This window comes from Chlamydomonas reinhardtii, chromosome 12 (assembly GCF_000002595.2).
Source record: "Chlamydomonas reinhardtii strain CC-503 cw92 mt+ chromosome 12, whole genome shotgun sequence".
Lineage (NCBI taxonomy): Eukaryota > Viridiplantae > Chlorophyta > Chlorophyceae > Chlamydomonadales > Chlamydomonadaceae > Chlamydomonas > Chlamydomonas reinhardtii.
Genome location: NC_057015.1, coordinates 7,696,705 through 7,716,704, shown reverse-complemented (window position 1 = coordinate 7,716,704; position 20,000 = coordinate 7,696,705). Strand labels below are relative to the sequence as shown.

The following is a 20,000-nucleotide window of genomic DNA, read 5'->3' as shown; positions in this document are numbered from 1 at the left end:
CCGGCTCCGGGCTGGAACTACACGGATGAGGGCCGCGGCAAGTGGGGCTGGGTGGCGCTGGAGGCAGGCAGGGAGCTGAGGCTGAGGGTGAGTGAGGCGTGAGGGAGGAGGCTGCAGCTGAGATTGAGGGAGGGGTTGGGGGAGGAGGGTGTGGGGTTGCCTGTGCGTGTGCGTGTGCGTATGCGTGTGAGGTGAACTTGACCACTCCGAGCCCGCTCCCTCTCCCTCATGCCCCCCCAGCTCAACACGCGGCTACCGGGCGAGAGGGCCGCACGCGGCGCACGTGACCCCATCGTGGTGCAGGTGGGCGGGCGGTGGCGGGCGGTGGCGGGTGGCGGGAGCGGGTGTGAGAGTAGTTGGCGGCTGCGGCGTGTCCGGCCTAGTAGTCTATAGCGGATAGCGGGCACGCAGATGAACCTTTGCGCTGTGGGCTTGCTCCATACGGTCGTACAGCCTTTACCGCACAGCCTTCACCGTACAGCCGTACGTCCCTGTTAAGGATGTCCCTACACCTCCTCCTCCTCTCCGTCCTCACGCAGGTCGCCTACCTACAGAGCTACAGCGGCATGGGCGCCGCGCGTGTTAGCTGCGAGTCGGGGTGTGTGTGCGAGGCGGCGGCGGCGGCGGGGCTGGAGGTGGATGCACACGACCCGCGGCCCGTGTCGGTCACCAGCATTGCAGACCTGCGGGTGCGTTGTGCGTGCGTGCGTGTGTGTTCAAAGAGAGCACACGAGGAAAGCGCCAACACTGCTTAATGCTTGTGTGTTAATGTGTTTGTTTGTGTGTGTGTGTGTATGGATGAAAGCACGTGGGCAAGAGCAATGTGCCAGACGACCGCCCATGCCCGTGCCGCGTACACACGTTTGAACTACACACATGCCGCGCACAAACAACCACTTGCAAACTCCCAACCACGGACTGCCGTATTCCCACCTGGGTGGTTTCGCAGGTGAGTCAACATGAGGCGTGCATGCTGCGCATCACGACACTGGGCCCCGGGCGCAACGCCAAGCGGAGCAAGCGGCCGGCGGGGGGCGGCGGCGGCGGCTTGGGTCAGCCCGGCAGCAAGTTCAAAGTGATGGGAGTTGTGGTGAGTTTCACGTGCACACGTGCGCGGCACCGTATCAGGGTAAGTATGGCCGAAGCGCGGCGACGGCGTGAAGCCACAGCGTGGCACGTGCGTAACCAGCCGCGCACCGGCCCACCCGCCCCCCACCCCATCACCATATGTCGCCCACCCGACGCCACACCATTCCTTGAAGTTCTCCTGCGCCTCCGCCGCACCGTGTCCGACACGCCCACACGTCGCAATGCTCGCGCAGGTGGGCGAGGAGCCGGGCGCATCCGCCGGGACCGTCAACTGGGTGCGGCCGGAGAGCCACGAGAGCGCGCAGCTCATGCGGCTCATGGCCAACCACACCAGCAACTTCTCCATGATAAACCACTACTAGTGTGCACTAGTATTTGCTGCTGACCAAGAAAGGCGGGGTGCGAGGGGGCGAGCCGGGGCGAGGTGGGGCGCGAGGTGGAGTGAGGCGGGGTGATGCGGCCCGGTAGGGCGCGATGGGACAGGGTGACGGGCAGGTTGGCGTAGTCCCCGTAGTGTGTGCGGCGTGTTCCCAGGCACCAACACTCAACAATCAAGTTGTGAAGGCAAGGCATGAGCGCGGGGCTGGTAGAACGCCAGAGCTACTGTACCGCGGCGTCTGGCTTGCTGGCAGGCTGGTACTTTGCTGACGCGCATTCCTCACGCTCTTTGTGGTAGGGCAAAAGTGCCCCTACTTAAGTGCCCCGCAAGCATAATGTTATGGAACAATGTCATGATAGGCGGCAGGATCGAAGTCATTGGTCCAGCATTGCCCATCGCTGTGTCTCACTAGCTACTACTTTGATTTGGCATCACAATCGTTAACGCTAATACCAGGTTGGGGGGAGGGGGAGGGCACACGGGGGACACGCCCAAGCGTGTCAGATTCACAGTCCGAGAGTGTCACAGATGCCGTACGGCCCTTCCCGTGCGGGGCAACGTGCGGGGGGTCCAGGGGGCGGAAAGGGGGCTTCCCCGACGCCAAACTTGCGGACTTGCCCCCCCCATAAGTCCCCCAAGCTCCCAGTCCCTCCGGATATGTAGTGTTGACTCGCTGGTTCGCTGGCAGGTCAGTCCGTGCCTGAGGTCAAATAGGTGGGTTCTGGCCAGGCATAAGAATGCGGATGTTACAGAGGGGACATTCCCAGCAACCGAAGACGCCGAGCCATCGCATGCTATCAGGGCCCAACTGGACTCCACCAACCCCGACTCTGCTGCAAACACTCCCGCGGCCAAAGTCCGTGTGACTCCGCGCACAGTGAGTCCTAGCCAAGCCTAAACCCGCCAGAGCCCCACCGCTGTGCCTTAACGCCACAAGCCTAGGCACAGGAGTGCCGGGAATCGCCCAGGCCGCAGCACACACGCACAGCGCACGCACTAACCAGGGCGCAAGCGTCCAGGCACTAGAACGGTCGCCCACACGTGCGTCCTGCCCACACACAAAGCCACCAACCACTCACAACCTCTCACGGCGAGGGAGGCGGGGAATCAGCGTCATACGGCAAGCGCAATACCATGTCTTCACCAACAGCCCGAGAGATGAAAGAATGCGCAGACGGCACAGTGTCCCAACCCTTTGGCCTGATGCCCAAAGTCACAAACGTCTGGAGACGACCCCAGAAGTCAGCGACGACGGCAAGTCCAATGCTCAGCACCCGGGTCGACGGCAGCTTCGCTCGCGCCGCCAGCCCGGCCATAACCATACGCTGCCGACCAAAGTCCAGGGCAGACATAGCAGCGAGACACACCACATCCCACACAGTTGGCGCGAGCCCCGCAGGCTGGCGCACTAACCGAGTGTTGCGCACCACACGCCACCACCCCCCTTTCCCCCCTCCTCACCCACCCCACCCCGCTCCCCCCGGCCGCAATGCTGCACCCTCTCCCTCCCCCAAGTATAGTCGCTTGCAGCTAACACCTCTGCCTGTGCTCCGCTAGTTTAGCTTGGTTAGGTTCAGTTTGGTATTTGTCCCCTCCCCACCTGGAAGCTGCGCTGGTCAATGGATGGGTGAATCGACATGCGCAAGCTTGCATAGGCGGAAGGTTTTGGGGTTCAGCGGTGAATATTATCGCAAGACAGGCCGGCGAAATTCCCCATAGTTGGCCCATCCCCCCCTCCCAAGCTGCAGGAGTTACACTAGTGAAACGTAAATCCCCGCAACAGGGATCAACTGTCATTCGCTAGTGTCGCATCCGACATCAAGTAGGGTTCTTCGCTACCCTGCTTCGCTACTAATTTTCGCTCTGGACGAATGCGGTATAGCCAGGCGGAGCTTCACGGTTTGCTGCATAACGCTGAAGTGATAGGTAGAGGTGCGTTCGGCACAGTTTACAAGTGCAGCGATGGCTTAAGGGACTACGCAGTTAAGCTAACTAGCGATGAGCGCAGCTACCAGCGCGAGGTTACAGCGCTTGGCACGCTGCATCACAGAAACATCGTGTCCCTTCACGGGCATGGCCACTACAGCGCCGGGGAGCACGCGCTGGTGTATGAGTTCTGTGTTGAGGGAAGCCTGGGCTCGGCTATCCGCGACCGGCGCCTGACGCCGAGCATGGGATTGGAAATCCTGAAAGGCGCAGCGAGTGCGTTGGCGTGTGCCCATGCGCGCGGCTACTTGCACGGCGACCTGAAGCCGGGAAACATACTGCTAGACAAAAATTTCAGTCCAAAGGTGAGTAGATAGGTAGATAGGGATGGCGGGATCTGTGTGTGGCCTTTGTGCCAAGACAGCGGAGCTTGTCGCCATGGCCCATGGGCTACCATTTTATGCTTTTGGGGTCGTGCTTAGTCGCACTTGCCTCTGCTCCACAGGTCGGAGACTGGGGCTTGTCTGCCCACCGGCACGTTGCACCGGCCCGTGGTGACCCGCGCTTCCGTGATGGCCGGCCTGAGTACACCGCCGAATCCGACGTTTTCAGCTTCGGGGCGGTGCTGCAGCTGGTCCGCTGGAACTGCGGCCTCTCAAGCCGCCTCAAGGTGTTAGAGCAGGCTTGCTTGCATCCAGACCCCCGCCACCGGCCTAACATGGCTTCTGTGGTGCGGACACTTCAGGAACTTCAGGGCCACCAGGGCCACCAGGGCCACCAGGGCCACCAGGGCCACCAGGGCCTCCAGGGCCGCCAGGGCCGCCAGGGCGGAAACGGCCAGCAGGCCAGGCCAGCGCCCATGGCAGGGCCGCCTGTGATGCCGCATATGATGCCGCGCATGATGTCGCCTGTGATGTCGCCTATGATGGGGCCTATGGGGCTGCATATGGTGGGGCCTATGGGGCCGGCCTGCATGTTTTGAAACACCTGACGGAAAAGGGCAGCATGACGTATCCCGCAGCATGCAGATGTGCAAAAGTTGCATGTCATTTGTTGCATGTCATGTGTTGCACAACAGATGGGTCTTTGCTTGCACCGTGGGCATGGCGCGTAGTGGATGAGGGCAAAGAAGAATCATTTTGAGATAAGCAAGGACCCGATGCTGTGATGTACCTCCTGTTGGTGCCGTTGGTGCCATTTTAGTGTAGCGCGTGAAGTGTGACGTCCAGTCAATCTTAGTGCCAGCACCGCAGCTAGCAATGCAGGATTCCAGCTTCACAGACAATTCCATAACCTGCCGCCGGGGCCGGCGTCGCCTCGAGAGGCGGCCGACCGGTTTGCGGCGGCGGTGGCCCTTCTCCCCGCTGGCTGCTGGGCTGCCGCCGCGCGTGCCGCCCAGCTGGCTCGGGGGCGTGCCGCCGCGCTGCCGCTCCCGGCGGCCCGACATCGTGAGTGCTACGGCGGGGTCGGTGCAACAGGTGGTGCGGGGGCTTGGCTGGTTGCGGGGGGCCGCCCATCCTGCTCACTGCCTACACGGTGAAGGCGGGGACCGTGCTACAAATGGCTCCACAGTAGCCGCCCTGAAGGCTAAGCATTTGCAATGTGTGTGCGACGCGGGTGTGTCGGGGGAGGAGGCTGCCCTGGCGGCGGGGGCCTTCGTGTGCACCGTGGCCCACTTGTGGTCGCTGAAATGGGAGAATCATCATAAGGAAGCACTGTGGCGTGTGGCCGCCAACGCTTGCTGGGCGTTTCCACGGCATGCTAGCGAGCGTGCGCGCGGCGTTGCTGTTGACCCGTGTTGGGCGTGTGGGGTTGACATGCAGGATGGGGACCGGCGTCACTGGTTTTGGGACTGGTTGCGCTGTCCCTGCGGGAAAACATGGGGATGGCTATGGGTTTCATGCCAGAGGATGCTCTAAGTGCCTTCTCTCGTGAGGAGTTGTGGTTAGTGCGCCCGCCTGCGGGGCTCGCGCCAACTGTGTGGGATGTGGTGTGTCTCGCTGCTATGTCTGCCCTGGACTTTGGTCGGCAGCGTATGGTTATGGCCGGGCTGGCGGCGCGAGCGAAGCTGCCGTCGGCCTGGGTGCTGAGCATTGGACTTGCCGTCGTCGCTGACTTCTGGGGTCGTCTCCAGACGTTTGTGACTTTGGGTATCAGGCCAAAGGGTTGGGACACTGTGCCGTCTGCGCATTATTTCATCATCTTGTGCTGTTGGTGAAGGCATGGTATTGCGCTTGCCGTATGACGCTGATTCCCCGCCTCCCTCGCCGTGAGAGGTTGTGGGTGGTTGGTGGCTTTGTGTGTGGGCAGGACGCACGTGTGGGCGACCGTTCTAGTGCCTGGACGCTTGCGCCCTGGTTAGTGCGTGCGCTGTGCGTGTGTGCTGCGGCCTGGGCGATTCCCGGCACTCCTGTGCCTAGGCTTGTGGCGTTGAGGCACAGCGGTGGGGCTCTGGCGGGTTGAGGCTTGGCTAGGACTCACTGTGCGCGGAGTCACACGGACATTGGCCGCGGGAGTGTTTGCAGCAAAGTCGGGGTTGGTGGAGTCCAGTTGGGCCCTGATAGCATGTGATGGCTCGGCGTCTTCGGGTGCTGGGACTGTCCCCTCTGTAACATCCGCATTCATAACCTGGGGCGCCGCGCAGCTGCCGCCCGACCTCAGCGGCGGCGCACTGGGAGGAACCCTTGTTTCGTTGGGCTCGGGCACATAAATGCCCCCTACAACTTCACATCTTATTAAGAAATCATGAATGTAAACCCCCATCTGCGTGTGCTGCGCTCACCCCCGGCCCCGCCCGCGCGCCCTTACCTGCCCCCTGGCAACCTCGCACGCACTGTACGCGTAGGGTGCGCTACATGCCCGTTACACACGAGGGAATACCAATATACACCAGGGTGCCAGACACGCGTGTGAGCTTCACACGGCGGAGTGCCCCATGCACGAGTCGCACAGCGTTGGCTTGCCCCTTCCCCCGAAGGGGGAGGGGCGGAAGCCATTGCGGTCGCATCGAGTCCCCAGGCGGGGCCCCCTGGTTATTCCAGTTTTATGTGCAGTTACGTCGGGAAACCCGAACGTAGCCAGAGTTCTTGTGCAAATAATACACCTTTCAATTTGTCCCAAGTGATGCATAACTTTGCAAAAACTGAAGCGGAGCGTGAGGACGGGAACAGTCCCGGAGTAACGCACAAACGCAGGACCACCGTCAGAGCTCAGGCGCAATAATATTACATAATCATGCGATATTGCAACGGCTGTGCAGGAAGACTAGAGGCGAAGGGGTTGGAGGATCCCAGCGCCATCGGGTTGCAATTCTTGTTCGACTAGATGATGATGCTTCAAGGCAATAAAGAATTGACAAACATTGCGAGTGCGAAGCGCGCCGATCGGCAAAAGCAGCGACGCCTTTGCTTCACCGCGATGCTATAGCAGCGCTGCGCTTTGAGGTAGCAACGTTGCATACTATCGTGGTCCTCGGGGCCGCCCATCCCACCCCACCCCCGGCCCCACCCCGCCCGCGTTCTCTCGCCTTGGCTCGTGTTCATTCACCGGCGCCTCCCCGCACAGTCCGGGCATCCCTCCCCCCGCACCCCCATCCCACCCCGTTCGCACAACTGCGCGCTGAAATGGACGTTTGGAATGAGCCCATAGCCGATAGCTCGGCTCAGGGCCTAAGTTCCCGTCATACTTGGCCTTGCAATGGTGCGCAATGGGACAGAGGGGAGGGGGCAAGCCGGGGTACTGCGTAGCGGTAGGTGTTTATCAGCACTACACCTTCAGAGCCTTACAAGATAACAGTTTCTTACGCTTCCACTCACTCCCTCCCTCACATGTGCTGCTGGACGACGGTGGCGCTGGTGTTTTCCAGGTTGGTTTCGGATGCCGCGCGCCCCGCAGCTCCGCTCCGCGCCAGCCCGCCAGCCGTCCGACAGCCTAGCCATCGCAACCTGGTTATATCAGTGATGGGTCGGCGGCGCTCCTCTATTGCCCGTGGCGTTTACCGTCTGGATGAGGTAACATGTCTGCTGTGACCGCCTCCTGCTAACCGGCCTTCTATGCGTGCTAGCGACTACAACTTCTCTTCGTGTCGCGCACATTCGCGTTCGCATTTCGACAGCACTCCGCTAACAGTGTAATTGGTGATGTAAGATATACACCTGTATTAGACTTGTAGGACTCCGTGCGTGTAGCGCTGATAAGCGCTAGCGGACTTACGCATGGGCAACACACGTGTCACGCACCCTCCGGCGGGTGCTGTACGATATCCCGGGTTATGGTTATGTGCCGCGTGCTACACTGCTACCGCTTACAGCTTGGTTAGCTGTGCTGGCCGTTAGCACCAAGCACGCATACGGTGGCACCGGGCACATTCGCCATGCCGGTCCGCTGATACCCCGCGGCGTGCAAGAGGAATGCAACCGAGGCGCAAGCGCCATCGCAGGGCACACTGAAGGATGTACACTTGTGTGGGATTGCTCTTGGACTGCGCCTGACTGCGCAGCCACACGGCCTGCATGCCACCTCGCAGGTTTCACAGGTGTCTCTGCGACAACAGCAGTACGTAGCTGTAAGTGCAGCCCTACTCTGTCTTACACCCACCAGCGCACGCGCGACTGTTCTTCGTGCCGGCTGCTCTGCTGCTGTCTCAGGCCTGAGCCGGCTGACAAGAAAGCACGCTGGTCTTCACACCACACCACACGCCCGCCGCGTCATATCACATACACGTTCCCTTGTGCTCTCTAACACGTCACTCACTCACCACCCACACCGTACATTGTGTATGAATGTGCCGTAACCTGATGCGTGCAGCAACTCGGTGCCGTAGTAGGTCAGCGTTATGCAAATGGAGTGGAGTCAAGTAACGGCATGCCGTTGCTTATTGCGCAGCCTTTCAAGCTACGCATCTGCGGTGCAATGCACATTGGCGGCACAATGGCACGCAAGGGCCTACTTATGACAACGATAGCATCGCGACTTTCGTAACTCCATGGCATTGTTCAATCAACGGGACAGTAACAAAACAGCGCGTTCCGCGCCGGGCGGTCTGCGTCCTCGCCAGTAGCAGCTACCCTCAGCAGTAAACCACCGTATGGAGTCTATAACACAAGTCACAATGAAAGTTGCGGTAAACAGATTCGTCACAAAGCTCTGACAACAGAATGCCCTGGATTCCGTGTTGGCATGCATGGCCATTCGTACCCACCCACACCTTCAACAAAACGCAGCCGCGTCACACTGTAAACATCACACAGGCCACTTGTCACATGTCCACACTCACACAGCCGGCTACGACCTGGGTGCCCACACATGGGCCACTTCAGCCCCAGCACCTCGCCACGGTTCCCATCTCCTCTCTTTCCCTTAAGCCCAGCCCTTACGGCCAGTCGCCACCCGCCCGGCTCGCCACCGCCTCCTCCGGCTCCTCCTTCGGAGACGCAATGGCCTCGGCACCGGGCGCAGCCGACGCGAGCGGCACGATCGACCGCCGCCGCCCCATCCTAGACCCCCAGCCTCACCAGCAAGCCCGGCTGCTGCGGCTGCGCCTGGGGCGTGCTGGCTCCGGCACCGGCGCTGGCGCTAGGGCTGCTCAGTGCATCAGGAGGCGCCAGCGGGTTAGGCAGCTGCGGGTTAGATGTGTCATACAGACTGTGGCTGCTCACCGTCCGCCCGCCGCCACCGCCATGTGCTACAGCCACCTGACTGCTACTGCCGCCGCCGCTGCCGCTGCCACCGCCACCACCGCCGCCGCCACCGCCGCCGCCAGCACTGCCAAGCGTCCCGTGCGCCGGCGGGTGCACAAGCACCACCGCTGGCGGTGCCGCCGCCGCCGCCGCCAGCGCCTCCGGCGTCTGTCCGTAGCTGTAGCCGCTCCCACCGCCAGCGCTGCCACCACCACCTCCGCCGCCGCCTGCCGCGGTGGTATCACTGCCCGCCTCGCTGTTGCGACCCGAGCCCAGGTGCCGAAAGGACCCGCGCGGCTTGCGGCTGCGCCGGCCGCGCTCGCCACCTCCGCCGCCGCCACCACCGCCACCACCGCCGCCTCCGCCGCCGCCGCCTCCACCAAACGCCACCACGGCATCGCACGTGAGCTGGCCTCCACCCATGGCCATGAGTGACTGCTGCAAGCTGTGCAGGCGGCTGGTGCGGGAGGCGCCGCCGGCGGCGGCGCTGCTCTCGCCCTCCGAGTCCGTTCCGCCCTCCACCGGCGCCAGGGCGGCGGCGGCGGCGCCACCGGCGCCGCCGTCCTCCTCGCCGTGCCCCGCCCCGCCATGCACCCAGCCCAGCACCGCACTGTGCTTGACGAAGCTTTTCTGTGACGCCAGCATGCGGCGGCGGCTGGTGGTAGGCGTGCCGGCGAGGTGCGCGGCGCCGCCGGCGGCGGACGTAGCCGCCTCGCTGTGCTGCGGCGACTGCGGCTGCAGCAGCTGTAGCGGCGAGGCCGACGGGCCCCAACCCCCCGCGTGCTGCGGCTCCGACGCCGGCCGCTGGTAGGCCCAAGTGGCGGCGCCGGCGCCAGCGGCGGCAACGCCTTCAGAGCCGCGGCCGTCGAGGCTCATACTGGGGGCAGTGTTGCTTGGCGTGACGCCGCCGCCGCCGCCGTCAACCGAGGACCGCCAGTTGCTGCCGGCGCCGGTGGCGGCGGCGGCGCCGCCAGCTGCAGCTCCAGCACCCCCGCCGCCGCCGCTGTCGCTGCCACCGCTGCTGCGGCCACTGCTACGCATGGTGAAGGCGCGTTTGAAGAAGCTGATGCTCGCCGCAATGAGCCCCTGCCGCTGGCTGGGCGTGCGGCGGAGCGCGTCGGCGCCTGAGGTGCTCGTGGCCGGCACGCCGCCCGGGCCAGCCGGTGCCGAGAGGTGCCGCGTGAGGCTGCGGGGGTCGGCGGCGGCGGCGGCGGCGGCGGCGCCGCGAGGCAGGCCTGGCGGCACCGCTGCAGCCGACGCGGCCGACAGGCGGAAGGAGTGTGTTCCCGTGCGCCCGGCGTCACGGCTGCTGGTGCGGCGGTTGCTGAGCCGCAGGTCTGACACGCCGTCGCCATCCTCGCCGTAATCGTCATCGCTGTCACCGCCGCCGCCGCCGCCGCCACCGGGGCCCTCCTCCGGCCAGCCGCCGACGATGCGGTGCGGCGTGGAGCGAGCGGACCGCGCATTGAGGCGGCTGCCCTGCCCGCCGCCGCCGCCGCCAGCCGCCGCCGCCGCCAGTGACGGCGGCGTCATCACGTGGCCGTTGACGGCGGAGATTACCTCCTCCGGCGGCGGAAACTCCGCTGGCAGCTGCCCCTCGCTGTAGTGCGCGCCGCCGCCGCCGCCGCCGCCGCCCGCGCCGACGTAACCGCCGCCGCCAGTGGCATAACCGCCGCCGCCGCCGCCGGGCGAGGGCTGTGGCGAGCAGTCGGAGGAGCCCGGCGAGCCGCCCTGCATCATGACCGGCGTCGGCACCAGCGTCAGCGTCCGGCCGTCCGGCGTCACCACCGTTGTGGCGCCGAAGCGGCGGCTGAGCATGTGCGGGTCAGGCTGCGCAGCCCGCAGCGACGTGCCGTGGCCGCCGCCGCCACTGCTGGCGGCGGCGGCGGCAGCGGCGGCGGCAGCGGCGGCGGCGGCGGCAGGCCGAGCAGAGGCGGAGCGCGCGAGCACGGCGGCGGGCTTGCCGCCGACGGCGCGGCGCAGGGACGCGACTTTGGCCAGGGCGCCAGCGCCGCCACCGTGGCCGTGTCCGTGGGGATTGGGGTTGGGATGGGGCGGGGAGAAGACTGTGGAGCCCATGCGTGTGTCGCCCATGAGGCCGGCGCCCGGGGAGGCCACGTGCTCCGGGATGACGGGGATGGCGTCGATGTGCGGGATGTGAGCGGAGGGGTCGTACCTGTGGAAGGAGGCGGGAAGGGGAGGGAAGGTCGGGGCAGGTACGCGGTCCAGCTCTAAACGCAGTTCGAGGAACGTGCATGAGCGGGGCGCTCCGTGTGAAGGGAAAGGGAAGTGGGAAGGGCCCTCCAGCCGCACATTCCCCACAGGGTGCGCGCACGGAGGTGGTTCAAGATGACCCTGCAGGAACACACAGCCGTGCACCATCCATCCCTGCCATCCATCCCTGCCATCACCCACAGCAACCCGCACGCACCCTTCCGCCCACGCCCTCACCTGGGGTCCCGCGGTCCGTGCACCGCACCCTCGCGGCCGCCGCCCGACCCATCCCGGCCGCCACCACCTGCCCCTCCTCCCACGCCTCCTGCGCGACCCGCCCCCGCGCCTCCGCCCGTCACGGTCAGCACGCTGCTCATCATCCGACTGGATCCCAGCAGCGCCAACAGCGCCTCCTGCTCCGCCGCCGCCGCGGCCGCCGCCGCCGGACTGAAGGCGCCGCCCAGGCCCAACGAGATCAACCGCATCTTGGACGAGCTGCGAAAAGTGGCGCGAGACGGCCGCGCCGCCGCCGCCGCCGGCGGCGGCGCTAGGGAGGCGGGCGACATGGGCGAGGTGGGCGAGGTGGGAGTCATGGGGCGGGCAGAGAGCGTGGCTGTGGAGAGGGTGGTGGGGCTGTGCAGCCGCATCAGCCGGCCGTCGTTGCTGCTGTCGGGCTCCAAGCCGTCCTGCGAGCCGGTGGCGGCGGCCGCCGCCGCCATGGCCGCCGCCGCCGGCACGTCCGCCAGCGGCGACGCCGGCCGCAGCCCCAGGCCGCCGCCGCCGCCGCCGCCCGGCGCCGACGGCCTGTGCTGCATGTGGGCCTGCGCCTGCTGCAATTGAGGATCGTCGGCGTAGACGGTGGCGAGCACCGAGGCGGGCTGGAGGTGATCGAGCGCCAGCGGCATTGGCCTGTGCGGCACCGGCAGCAGCTCCGGCGGCGGCATGGCCTCGTGCCGCCGCAACCAATTGCTGGTGGCGGCGCTGACCCCGCCGGCGCCGCCATTGGCGCCGGCGGCGCCGCTGCCGGCATGGCCGCCGCTGTGCGTGGCGCGCGGGCTGGTGCAGCTGCTGAGACCCAGCACGCGGGCGACGCCATTGGCGGCGCCGCCGCCGGGCATGCCGCCGCCGTACAACAGCATCACCGCCGCCGCGGCTGACGACGGCGCGGCGGCGGCGCCCGGCACACCGCCGGGGCTGGAGCCCGTCGCAAGCGCCGCCGCCGCCGTCAGCGACAGCCGCAGCGGCTGCGACGGCTCCGGCGGGCCCTCGTCCGGCACCGCGCCCGGATGCAGGGGCTGCGGCGCCCGCAGCCCCCCGGGCCCCACGCCACGAGCGCTGCGCACCGACTCCAACACCGCCTCGGGCACCGCCTCACGCACACGGAAGTAGGAGCCGGCGGCGCCGCCGCGGCTGCTGCTGCCGTGGTGGTGGCTGTAGCTGCTGCTGCGGACGCTCTGCCGGCTCGCACCGCCGCCGCCGCGGGTGGACGGGGACGGGCTGCTATACCTGCCGGCAGCAGCGGCCGCTACCGCGGCGGCAGCGGCGGCTATGCCGCCGCCAGTAACGGCGCCGCTGCCGCTGTGGCTGCCTGCCACCACGCCGCCGGCCGGCGGCGCTGCCGCCAGGTTGTGATGGCTCGCAAACAACGGCGACCCGAGCGCCGCCGGCGCGCCCGAGGCGCTCGTGGAGCCGCTGCCGCCGGCGCCGCCGCCCATGCCGCCACCGCCAGGACCGCAGGCCGCGGTGCGGTAGTTGGTCCCGGACGCAGACCGGCTCAGACCCGGGCTGCGTTGGTGCCCGAACGAGTGGGACGCAAGCAACGCGCCATAAGGCTGCGAGTCCAGCACGACTGGAGCTCCAAGAAAGCTAGGGAGTCCGGGCAGCGGTGACACGGGTGGATGCGGCGACAGCGCCGCGCCGGATGACCTGGCGCCGCCGCCGGCCCCGGCGCCGCCGCCAAGGGCGGCAGCTGCCGCGGCGGCGGCTATCGTCGGCGGCGCGGAAGCAGCCGCCTGTGAGGCTGGAGCTGGAAGCATGTGTGTCAGCAACGAGCCGCCGGCGGCCCCGCCTGCGCCCCCGCCGGCACTCCCGCCGGCGCCGCCGCCTCCACCCGCGGGCGATGAGGGCATGACCGCGGACCCAGCCGCCGCCCACGGCGGCGGGCCGTGGTGCCCCCGGTCGGCGGCGGCGCCGCCGCCGCCGGCCGCCTGGGTGGCGTAGCTGTGCGTGCGGCTGAACGGCAGAGCGCCCGGCGAGCTGGGTGCCGCGCCATCAGCAGTGCCAGCCGCCCGCCGCCCGGCTGCGGCGGCCGCGCCCGGGGATGCGAGCAACGCCATACGCGCAGCCGACCCTGAGCCCAGAGCACCACCACCGCCGCCGCCGACAGCACTAGCACCGGCGCCAGCGCCGACGGCCGACGGCGACGCCATTGGCGAGTTTCCGCCAAGGACGCCGGAGCTGATGCGCAGTGACGGCGGCGGCTGCGGGCCGTGCGGCGGCCTGCCGCCCCCGATGCCGGCGGCGCCGCCGCTGGTGGCTCCTGACAGTGCGCCCTCGGGCAGAAGCCGCCGACTGGACCGGCTGCCGAAGTGTGAGGCCAGCTGTGCGTCGCCCACCCCAACATGCTGTTGCTGCTGTTGCTGTTGCTGGTGTTGTTGGTGTTGTTGGTGTTGCTGCGACCTAGAGCTGTCGGGCAAGGGGAGAGGCGCCTTGCCCCCTAGGACAGTTGTTGCGCCGCTGCTGCCAGCCTCTGGAGCATGACCGCCCCGCAGAGGCTTCGCACTCGTGCTCGCCGTTACACGCGGCGGTGCCTGGACAGCGCCTGTCGACGCGCCAAGCTGCTTTTCCTGCGCCTGCGCCTGCGAAGACTGCGCTGCTGCTGTCTGCTCCGCCAGCCGAGCGAGCGCAGGCGACGACAGCTGCAGGTCTGACATGGTGTCATCGTCACAGCTCCGCAGCATCGCGCCCAAGCCACCACCACCGCCATTGCCGCCGCCACCGCCACCGCCTCGTCTGCCCAACACCTGGCTTCTGCCGCCGTCGACCGCGCCCCCGCCCGCGCCGCCAACACCGCCGGCCGCCGCCTCTGCCGCTGCTGCCGCCGCGCCCACACGCGACACGTCGATCAAGGGACGAGCAGAACGGATGCGCGGCGTGGGCATGGCATCGGCGCCGCCTGTCCCGGAACCAGGGCCAGTGCCGACGCCCCGGCGACTGAAGCCGAGTACCTCGTTCAAGTGCGGGTTGCCGGAGCCGCCAGCGCCTGGCCCCTGTGTCGAGCTGACTGGCGCCGTTGACTCACGTTGCTGCAGCATCTGGGTCAGGTGCGCCGGCAGCTCGGCGCCGGGCTCCTCGGGCCATGCAACAAGCAGATTGGCGCTGGGCCCGGCTGCTATGGATGGGCCCCCGCTTGCGCCTGCGCCTCCGCCGCTCGCGCGCTTCGGGGCAGGGTTCAGCCCTCCAATGGCAGCCGTTCCTGCGTGGCCCGCCCGCGGACCGGAGTCACCGCGAGCGGGCCGGTACTCCTCGCTTCGCTCTGCGGGATCCATCTATGTATCTGCCCAGGCCGAGAAGCCTTGTATCCAGGGTGTCCTCCTAGGCGTCCTCGGCAGCATTTCAATGTCCAGCCGTGCACAGCGAAGCCACAGCTGTCTCATGTACATCTCTAGTTTACATGGCATACGTAACGGCGATGAAGCTGTGACTGTGGCTGTTTGAGAATGAACTGCCAAGCGCCCTGGTCTCTGCTCACCTATTCTACATGATTTGAGTCACTGCAACTATAGGCTAACACCAGCAGTAGTTGGCACAATGATTGAGAGGCATCCGTGCGAGCCCGTCAAGTGTAAGCGTGCTCGGTCAACGCAGTGTTGCTACGTTACCTGTAGCTCTTGCCTATTCATACTTTCAATCTGACAGTGATGATGAGAACTTGCCCCAGGCGAGCCAGCCTCGTCCGCCGTGTTGATCCGTCGTGCTGTGGCCCACCAAGTTCCCCGGCCCTGTCCCGTCACCTCGCCGTCGACCTCTCCTCGCTTGGACCCCACATTACTTGCACATGGCCGGAGTCACACAAGTTAAAGGCTCAAGCTGAAGCCATTACTGTGAATTGAAGTCGGCTGTATCAGATGTGAAAGTGACATCATGTGGGCGGAACGATCAAGAGGCACGGCGGTGGCGCCGTTGAACCACTGGCACGCCCAGTGTTCCGGTCAGCTGCGAGTGCTTACTGCTAACGCAAGCCCTGTTCGCGACAGGGCTCGGAAACAAGCAGTCTCCTGCTTCACACACGTTGGATATCCTAACGCCTTCCCAGTTCCACCGGTAAGTCATGTTATCGGGTGTGGGATGCAATCGACTACAACTTCTCTTCGTGTCGCGCACATTCGCGTTCGCATTTCGACAGCACTCCGCTAATCGTGCTACACATTAGGACAAGGCAGAGGCCGACAAGGGACCTGTTGGAAGAGACCAATGTTGGTCCGGTAGGGTCCGGAAAAGTGGGCCGAGCCCACGCCACGCCTCCAGTCTGAGGCCGCAATCAAGCGTCTACCTAATCTCCCGGACATGGTTCGTACCACCCCTGCCCTGATGAACCGCGCGTGTCCCCCGTGTGGGGGCACCTGTTCTCACGCACACTGAAGCTGAACGTTACCTGAGATTCAAGCACCTTTCGGTCCAGTGACTTCGCGTAAGAATGGATGATTTTTTTTCTATTTTAGATAGGGCGAAGAAGATGCCGAAGAGAAGCAGCGGCAAGCAAAGCGGGCGGAGGAGGCAGCCCGGCAGCAAGCGGCCGCGTCTGCTTCACTGGTGCTGGCGTTATGATCGAGGCCTTCATTTTATCATAAACACGACGACCGCCTGTCTCCATCTTCTTATACAGCAGGTTGCTTGAGTTATGCAGAGTTACGCACAACGTTACGGCGGTTGGCAGCTCGGACGCGAGGCTTCGCCATGTGCGCAAACGACGCGCACAAGTCTGCAGTGTTTCATCTGCACAAGGCACGTACGGGAGCATTTCCGCCCAACACGAGATAGGATCGACGTGATGTCGGGCGTTTAGGGTCGTGTGCGCGACAAGGTGCGGCGGCGACACCATACGGTAGTCGCGCATTATGAAGATTCTGTGCATGTTATCACTAGTGTGTGGGATAGCTTTAGGGGCCGACTGTTTTTGTGAGCGAGATTGGTTATGGGGGCCGAACTCGCGCGAGCGGTTAGGTTAGCGTGAAGGGCCCGGTCACGTGGCCCGGTCAGCAGAGAGAACAATGCGCGGCGCCGCGCTGTTGATGCGTTGTCATTGAAGTAAGTGCTCAACATGCACGTCAGGTATAATGTCAAGATAGTCTTGTGGAATTCGACTTGCTTGCTTTGCATTCTGCTGACTGGATGGGACATTTTGTGGGTCGATCGTCCGTTCTGCATTTGCCGTACAATAGTTGCATTTCGAGCAGGCGCCAGTAGTAGGAAGCGTCTCGTTATGACGTCCTCATAGGCTGCTGAACGCAAACTTGACAATGCGGTCCCTCTTTGTCGCCGCGAGCGCGGTGGCGCTGCTTCTCGGGAGTGCGTCAGCTCTGCACCCCTACCGCACTAAGCAGCCAGGCATGCCGGCTGGACTCATTGACATGGATGTGCTCGGAGCCCCCAGGTCAGTTTACTTGGTGGCTGGAGGTTGGCTAGGAATTGCAGTGCTGCGTAGTTCGCTTCCGCTAGGAACTCGCTCCTACCCAGCGAGCCAGTGGCTTCAATTAGCAGTTTCAGTGGTGATGGTCCACACGCATGCATATGACTGGCTACGCTCGTCCGGCCCGTGAGCGAACGAGTTCATGCGATGCGCGGGCGGCGGGCGGGGCCTCAGGTTCCAGCAAATCATCCAAATCTTGATAACACGAACATTGAGGCCGACTTGATTGGTGGAGGAGAATCCAAGGGATCCATGCAAAACGATGTTTGCGGCATTGCTCACACCTTGCGGTTCAGCAGCCTTGCGGTTGTTGTTGGCCCCGCCTTCAGAGGGCTGCACTCCGTGAACTGCACTCAGGCGACTCATACCCTCGTCAATGAACCCCCCCGCAGCTTCCTTTTTGCTGGCGCATCCGAAGGCCCCGGCCGCGTTCTCGTTTCCTCCATGGGCACCGCCGCTACTTCTGTTGCTGGCCGCGCCGCAGAGCGCCGCCTCGCCGCCAGCCGCCCGCCCCCCAGCAGGAGCAAGAAGACGATCATGAACGCGTGCACGTACGTGACTAACTCGCACGAGTACGGCAATGGCAACTTCACTGAGGCAAGATACCGCGCGCCGTAATATATAGACCAGTGCAGCAGTTCATCATGCGGCGCGCGGTCGGGTGTGCACACGTGGGGGCGGTGGAACCAGCAGTTCGTCGTACGCGTGTGGTCGCTCGGGTCGTGTGGGGGCGGCGCGTATGTGGCCGTGCTTGCCCTGGGGATGCGTGCGTGGCTGTGCGCAGGTTGGGGCTTTTGGGGTACACTTCGCCCTGCATGCACGTAATTGGATGGATGGCAGGAAGCAGTCGCGTTCAAAACTGCACCGCCGTTGCATGGCCCATCAGCACGCAGCCACGTATGCCCTCCACCGTGCGTGCATGTGCCACTTTGCCATACATGCAGGCACGCAACTGCATCCCAAACTTCGATGCCGCTCCGTAAGTGCGTGCTCTATCCTGCCTGCCTTGATTCCGTGCGTGCCTGGCCGTAAAAGCCTTCTGTAGCTACCTACGTCCTCGCTCGGCATGCACCCCTGAGCGAGCCCCCCACACGCACGCACGCACTGTGCGATGGGACAGGGAATGTGCATGATCAAATGTGTCCCTGGTCCCCTGAGTGGTATGGCTTATTACGTACTTGCAGGTACCTCCAGAAGACCATCGGCAAGACCGGCAGCGTATGGGCAAAGTAAGTGAGGCAGCCGGGCCAAGAGATGCGTCGATCTAATTAACTGCATGCTGCTACTGCTTGCCTATGGCACCGGCGGCAGATAACGACGTACTGCCAAGGAAAATTCGTGTCCTTTTACATTTTGGGGGAGGGGGTCTGAAAGTGGCCCAGTAATGTCGGGGAAGGGCCGCACCACACGGGTATGATGCCGGTCTACTTGGGAGAGGGTCAAACGGCACTGGGGGCGGGTTTGGCAGGGTTGACGATGTAATACACACGCCAACTTTCTTCAACTAGCCCGCTGCTAATTTCCGTGTACTACATCGCACCTAGCTGCTAGGCGGCCTGGCGTCGGGGGTGGGTGGGTTCTGGCCTGCATCTGACCTGCGGGGGCGGCTAGTTTTGCGCATAGAAACACGTGTGGACACGGTTTTGCCCCTCTGTCGTACCCGTGCGGAGCCGCACACAAACTATTGCAGTCTTGCACAAGTTATTGGGAAGACGGGGCCTGACGGGCGGAGCCCATGGGCAGACCCTACGAATGCCTAACCAACCCCGGCGCCTGACCTTGCGTCGGACCCTGCATCTGTCCCTGCACGGATCTGTAATCCACCGGCATGTCCTTTGTTTCTTGTTTTTGCGACCAGCAAGCGAACCAAATCTTGACGTACCGTATACCAATACCGCGATGTCCTGGGCGCATGTGCAAATCCAGTACGGTATGTCGCCGATACTGTACCGTACCTTTAGTCCATTATAGATGCGGATTACGAGTCCATTATGCCCACCGTAACGCCTTACTTGCCTGCTGTGTTACTTGTGTGCATGCAGGGCCTCGCTGCAGGACTCGCTGACCACCATCGAGTGCTTCAAGCACAACAATTTTACCAAGGAGGGCCAAGACGGTGGGTAACTGCTCACCTGCGCGTCGGCGTCGGCCCATGCATGACATGAATTGACGTATGGTGTCTCGGGGCACGTATTGTGTTGTTGCGTGCGTGCATGCACATGTGCGCAGTCCCGCACGTGCTTGCTGCATGCCACATGCGGCATGCGGTGTGTTTACGCCGCCGCCGCACATTCGTGCCAACTGCCTAACACGCCGCTCGGAGATGGATGTATGGATGAGAAGCATGGGATGGGAAACCCAAACCGCCTCTTGCCCGCTCAACTACCGTACGAAATTGATTCTACTACTAATACGCACATGCTCTAGCAGTAATAGTCCCCCCTGCCTCCATCCATACATCCCATCCCACAATCCATCCCGCAACCCTCATCACTGGGCATAATCTTGCAAACAACCTCTCCGCCTCCCCCTCCCACCCCCACACACACAAACACGCTGCTTGCTTGCCACACATGGACACAGCCTGCCGCGCGGACCGCAAGAACCGGTGCGTACGTGCGTGGGTGGGATATATGCGTTTGACCACCACACAGCGTGTCAGCGAGCACGAGCAGCATCCATCGCTACGTGCGGGCGGGCGGGCACGTGATGGTAGTGAACGTACGGTCTGTCTGCTGCACCATATATATATATATATATATATATATATATATATATATATATATATATATATATATATATATATATATATATATATATATATATATATATATATATATATGTGCGCGCGCGCGCGCGCGCACGTATGTATGTATGTCTCTCTCTCTCTCTCTCTCTCTCTCTCTCACACACATACATACACACACACACGCACGCACGCGCTCTCTCTCTCACTCAGGGTGTGTGTGTGTGTGTGTGTGTGTGTGTGTGTGTGTGTGTGTGTGTGTGTGTGTGTGTGAGAGAG

General features: G+C 64.0%; 4 protein-coding genes across 4 annotated transcripts in view; 3 read left to right on the top strand and 1 right to left on the bottom strand.

Moving 5' to 3' along the window:
* CHLRE_12g553950v5 (uncharacterized protein) overlaps window positions 1-2,096 on the top strand; it is a 6,666-nt gene extending 4,570 nt beyond the window's left edge. The window contains exons 9-13 of the mRNA XM_043069055.1: window positions 1-87; window positions 241-303; window positions 540-689; window positions 950-1,090; window positions 1,323-2,096. The exon at window positions 1-87 is cut by the window's left edge and continues 15 nt beyond it. Coding sequence (XP_042918938.1) covers window positions 1-87; window positions 241-303; window positions 540-689; window positions 950-1,090; window positions 1,323-1,451 — 570 coding nt within the window. The 3' untranslated portion in view covers window positions 1,452-2,096. The remainder of the gene's footprint in view (window positions 88-240; window positions 304-539; window positions 690-949; window positions 1,091-1,322) is intronic.
* A 928-nt stretch (window positions 2,097-3,024) lies between these two features.
* On the top strand, window positions 3,025-6,161 carry CHLRE_12g554051v5 (uncharacterized protein). The gene is made up of 2 exons (XM_001693978.2): window positions 3,025-3,759; window positions 3,900-6,161. Exons 1-2 carry the CDS (start codon window positions 3,340-3,342, stop codon window positions 4,374-4,376), a joined length of 897 nt encoding a protein of 298 aa, XP_001694030.2. The 5' UTR covers window positions 3,025-3,339; the 3' UTR covers window positions 4,377-6,161.
* A 1,080-nt stretch (window positions 6,162-7,241) lies between these two features.
* CHLRE_12g554050v5 (uncharacterized protein) lies at window positions 7,242-15,174 on the bottom strand. Its single transcript, XM_043069056.1, has 2 exons — window positions 11,524-15,174; window positions 7,242-11,248 (listed from the first exon to the last, which is right to left on the bottom strand). Exons 1-2 carry the CDS (start codon window positions 14,832-14,834, stop codon window positions 8,890-8,892), a joined length of 5,670 nt encoding a protein of 1,889 aa, XP_042918937.1. The 5' UTR covers window positions 14,835-15,174; the 3' UTR covers window positions 7,242-8,889.
* A 1,580-nt stretch (window positions 15,175-16,754) lies between these two features.
* The window catches only part of CHLRE_12g554100v5 (uncharacterized protein), an 8,959-nt gene continuing 5,713 nt past the window's right edge, over window positions 16,755-20,000 (top strand). Inside the window, exons 1-6 of the mRNA XM_001693979.2 lie at window positions 16,755-16,939; window positions 17,368-17,572; window positions 17,920-17,954; window positions 18,160-18,204; window positions 19,018-19,091; window positions 19,559-19,583. Coding sequence (XP_001694031.2) covers window positions 16,896-16,939; window positions 17,368-17,572; window positions 17,920-17,954; window positions 18,160-18,204; window positions 19,018-19,091; window positions 19,559-19,583 — 428 coding nt within the window. The 5' untranslated portion in view covers window positions 16,755-16,895. The remainder of the gene's footprint in view (window positions 16,940-17,367; window positions 17,573-17,919; window positions 17,955-18,159; window positions 18,205-19,017; window positions 19,092-19,558; window positions 19,584-20,000) is intronic.

Bases quoted from the DNA above. Each gene is read 5' to 3' on its own strand.
- CHLRE_12g554051v5 (XM_001693978.2), top strand. From the start codon at position 3,340: ATGCGGTATAGCCAGGCGGAGCTTCACGGTTTGCTGCATAACGCTGAA. The intron at 3,760-3,899 runs GTGAGTAGATAG...TCTGCTCCACAG, and splicing joins ACAAAAATTTCAGTCCAAAG to GTCGGAGACTGGGGCTTGTC.
- CHLRE_12g554050v5 (XM_043069056.1), bottom strand. From the start codon at position 14,834: ATGGATCCCGCAGAGCGAAGCGAGGAGTACCGGCCCGCTCGCGGTGAC. The intron at 11,249-11,523 runs GTGAGGGCGTGG...CTCCTTCCACAG, and splicing joins CACGGACCGCGGGACCCCAG to GTACGACCCCTCCGCTCACA.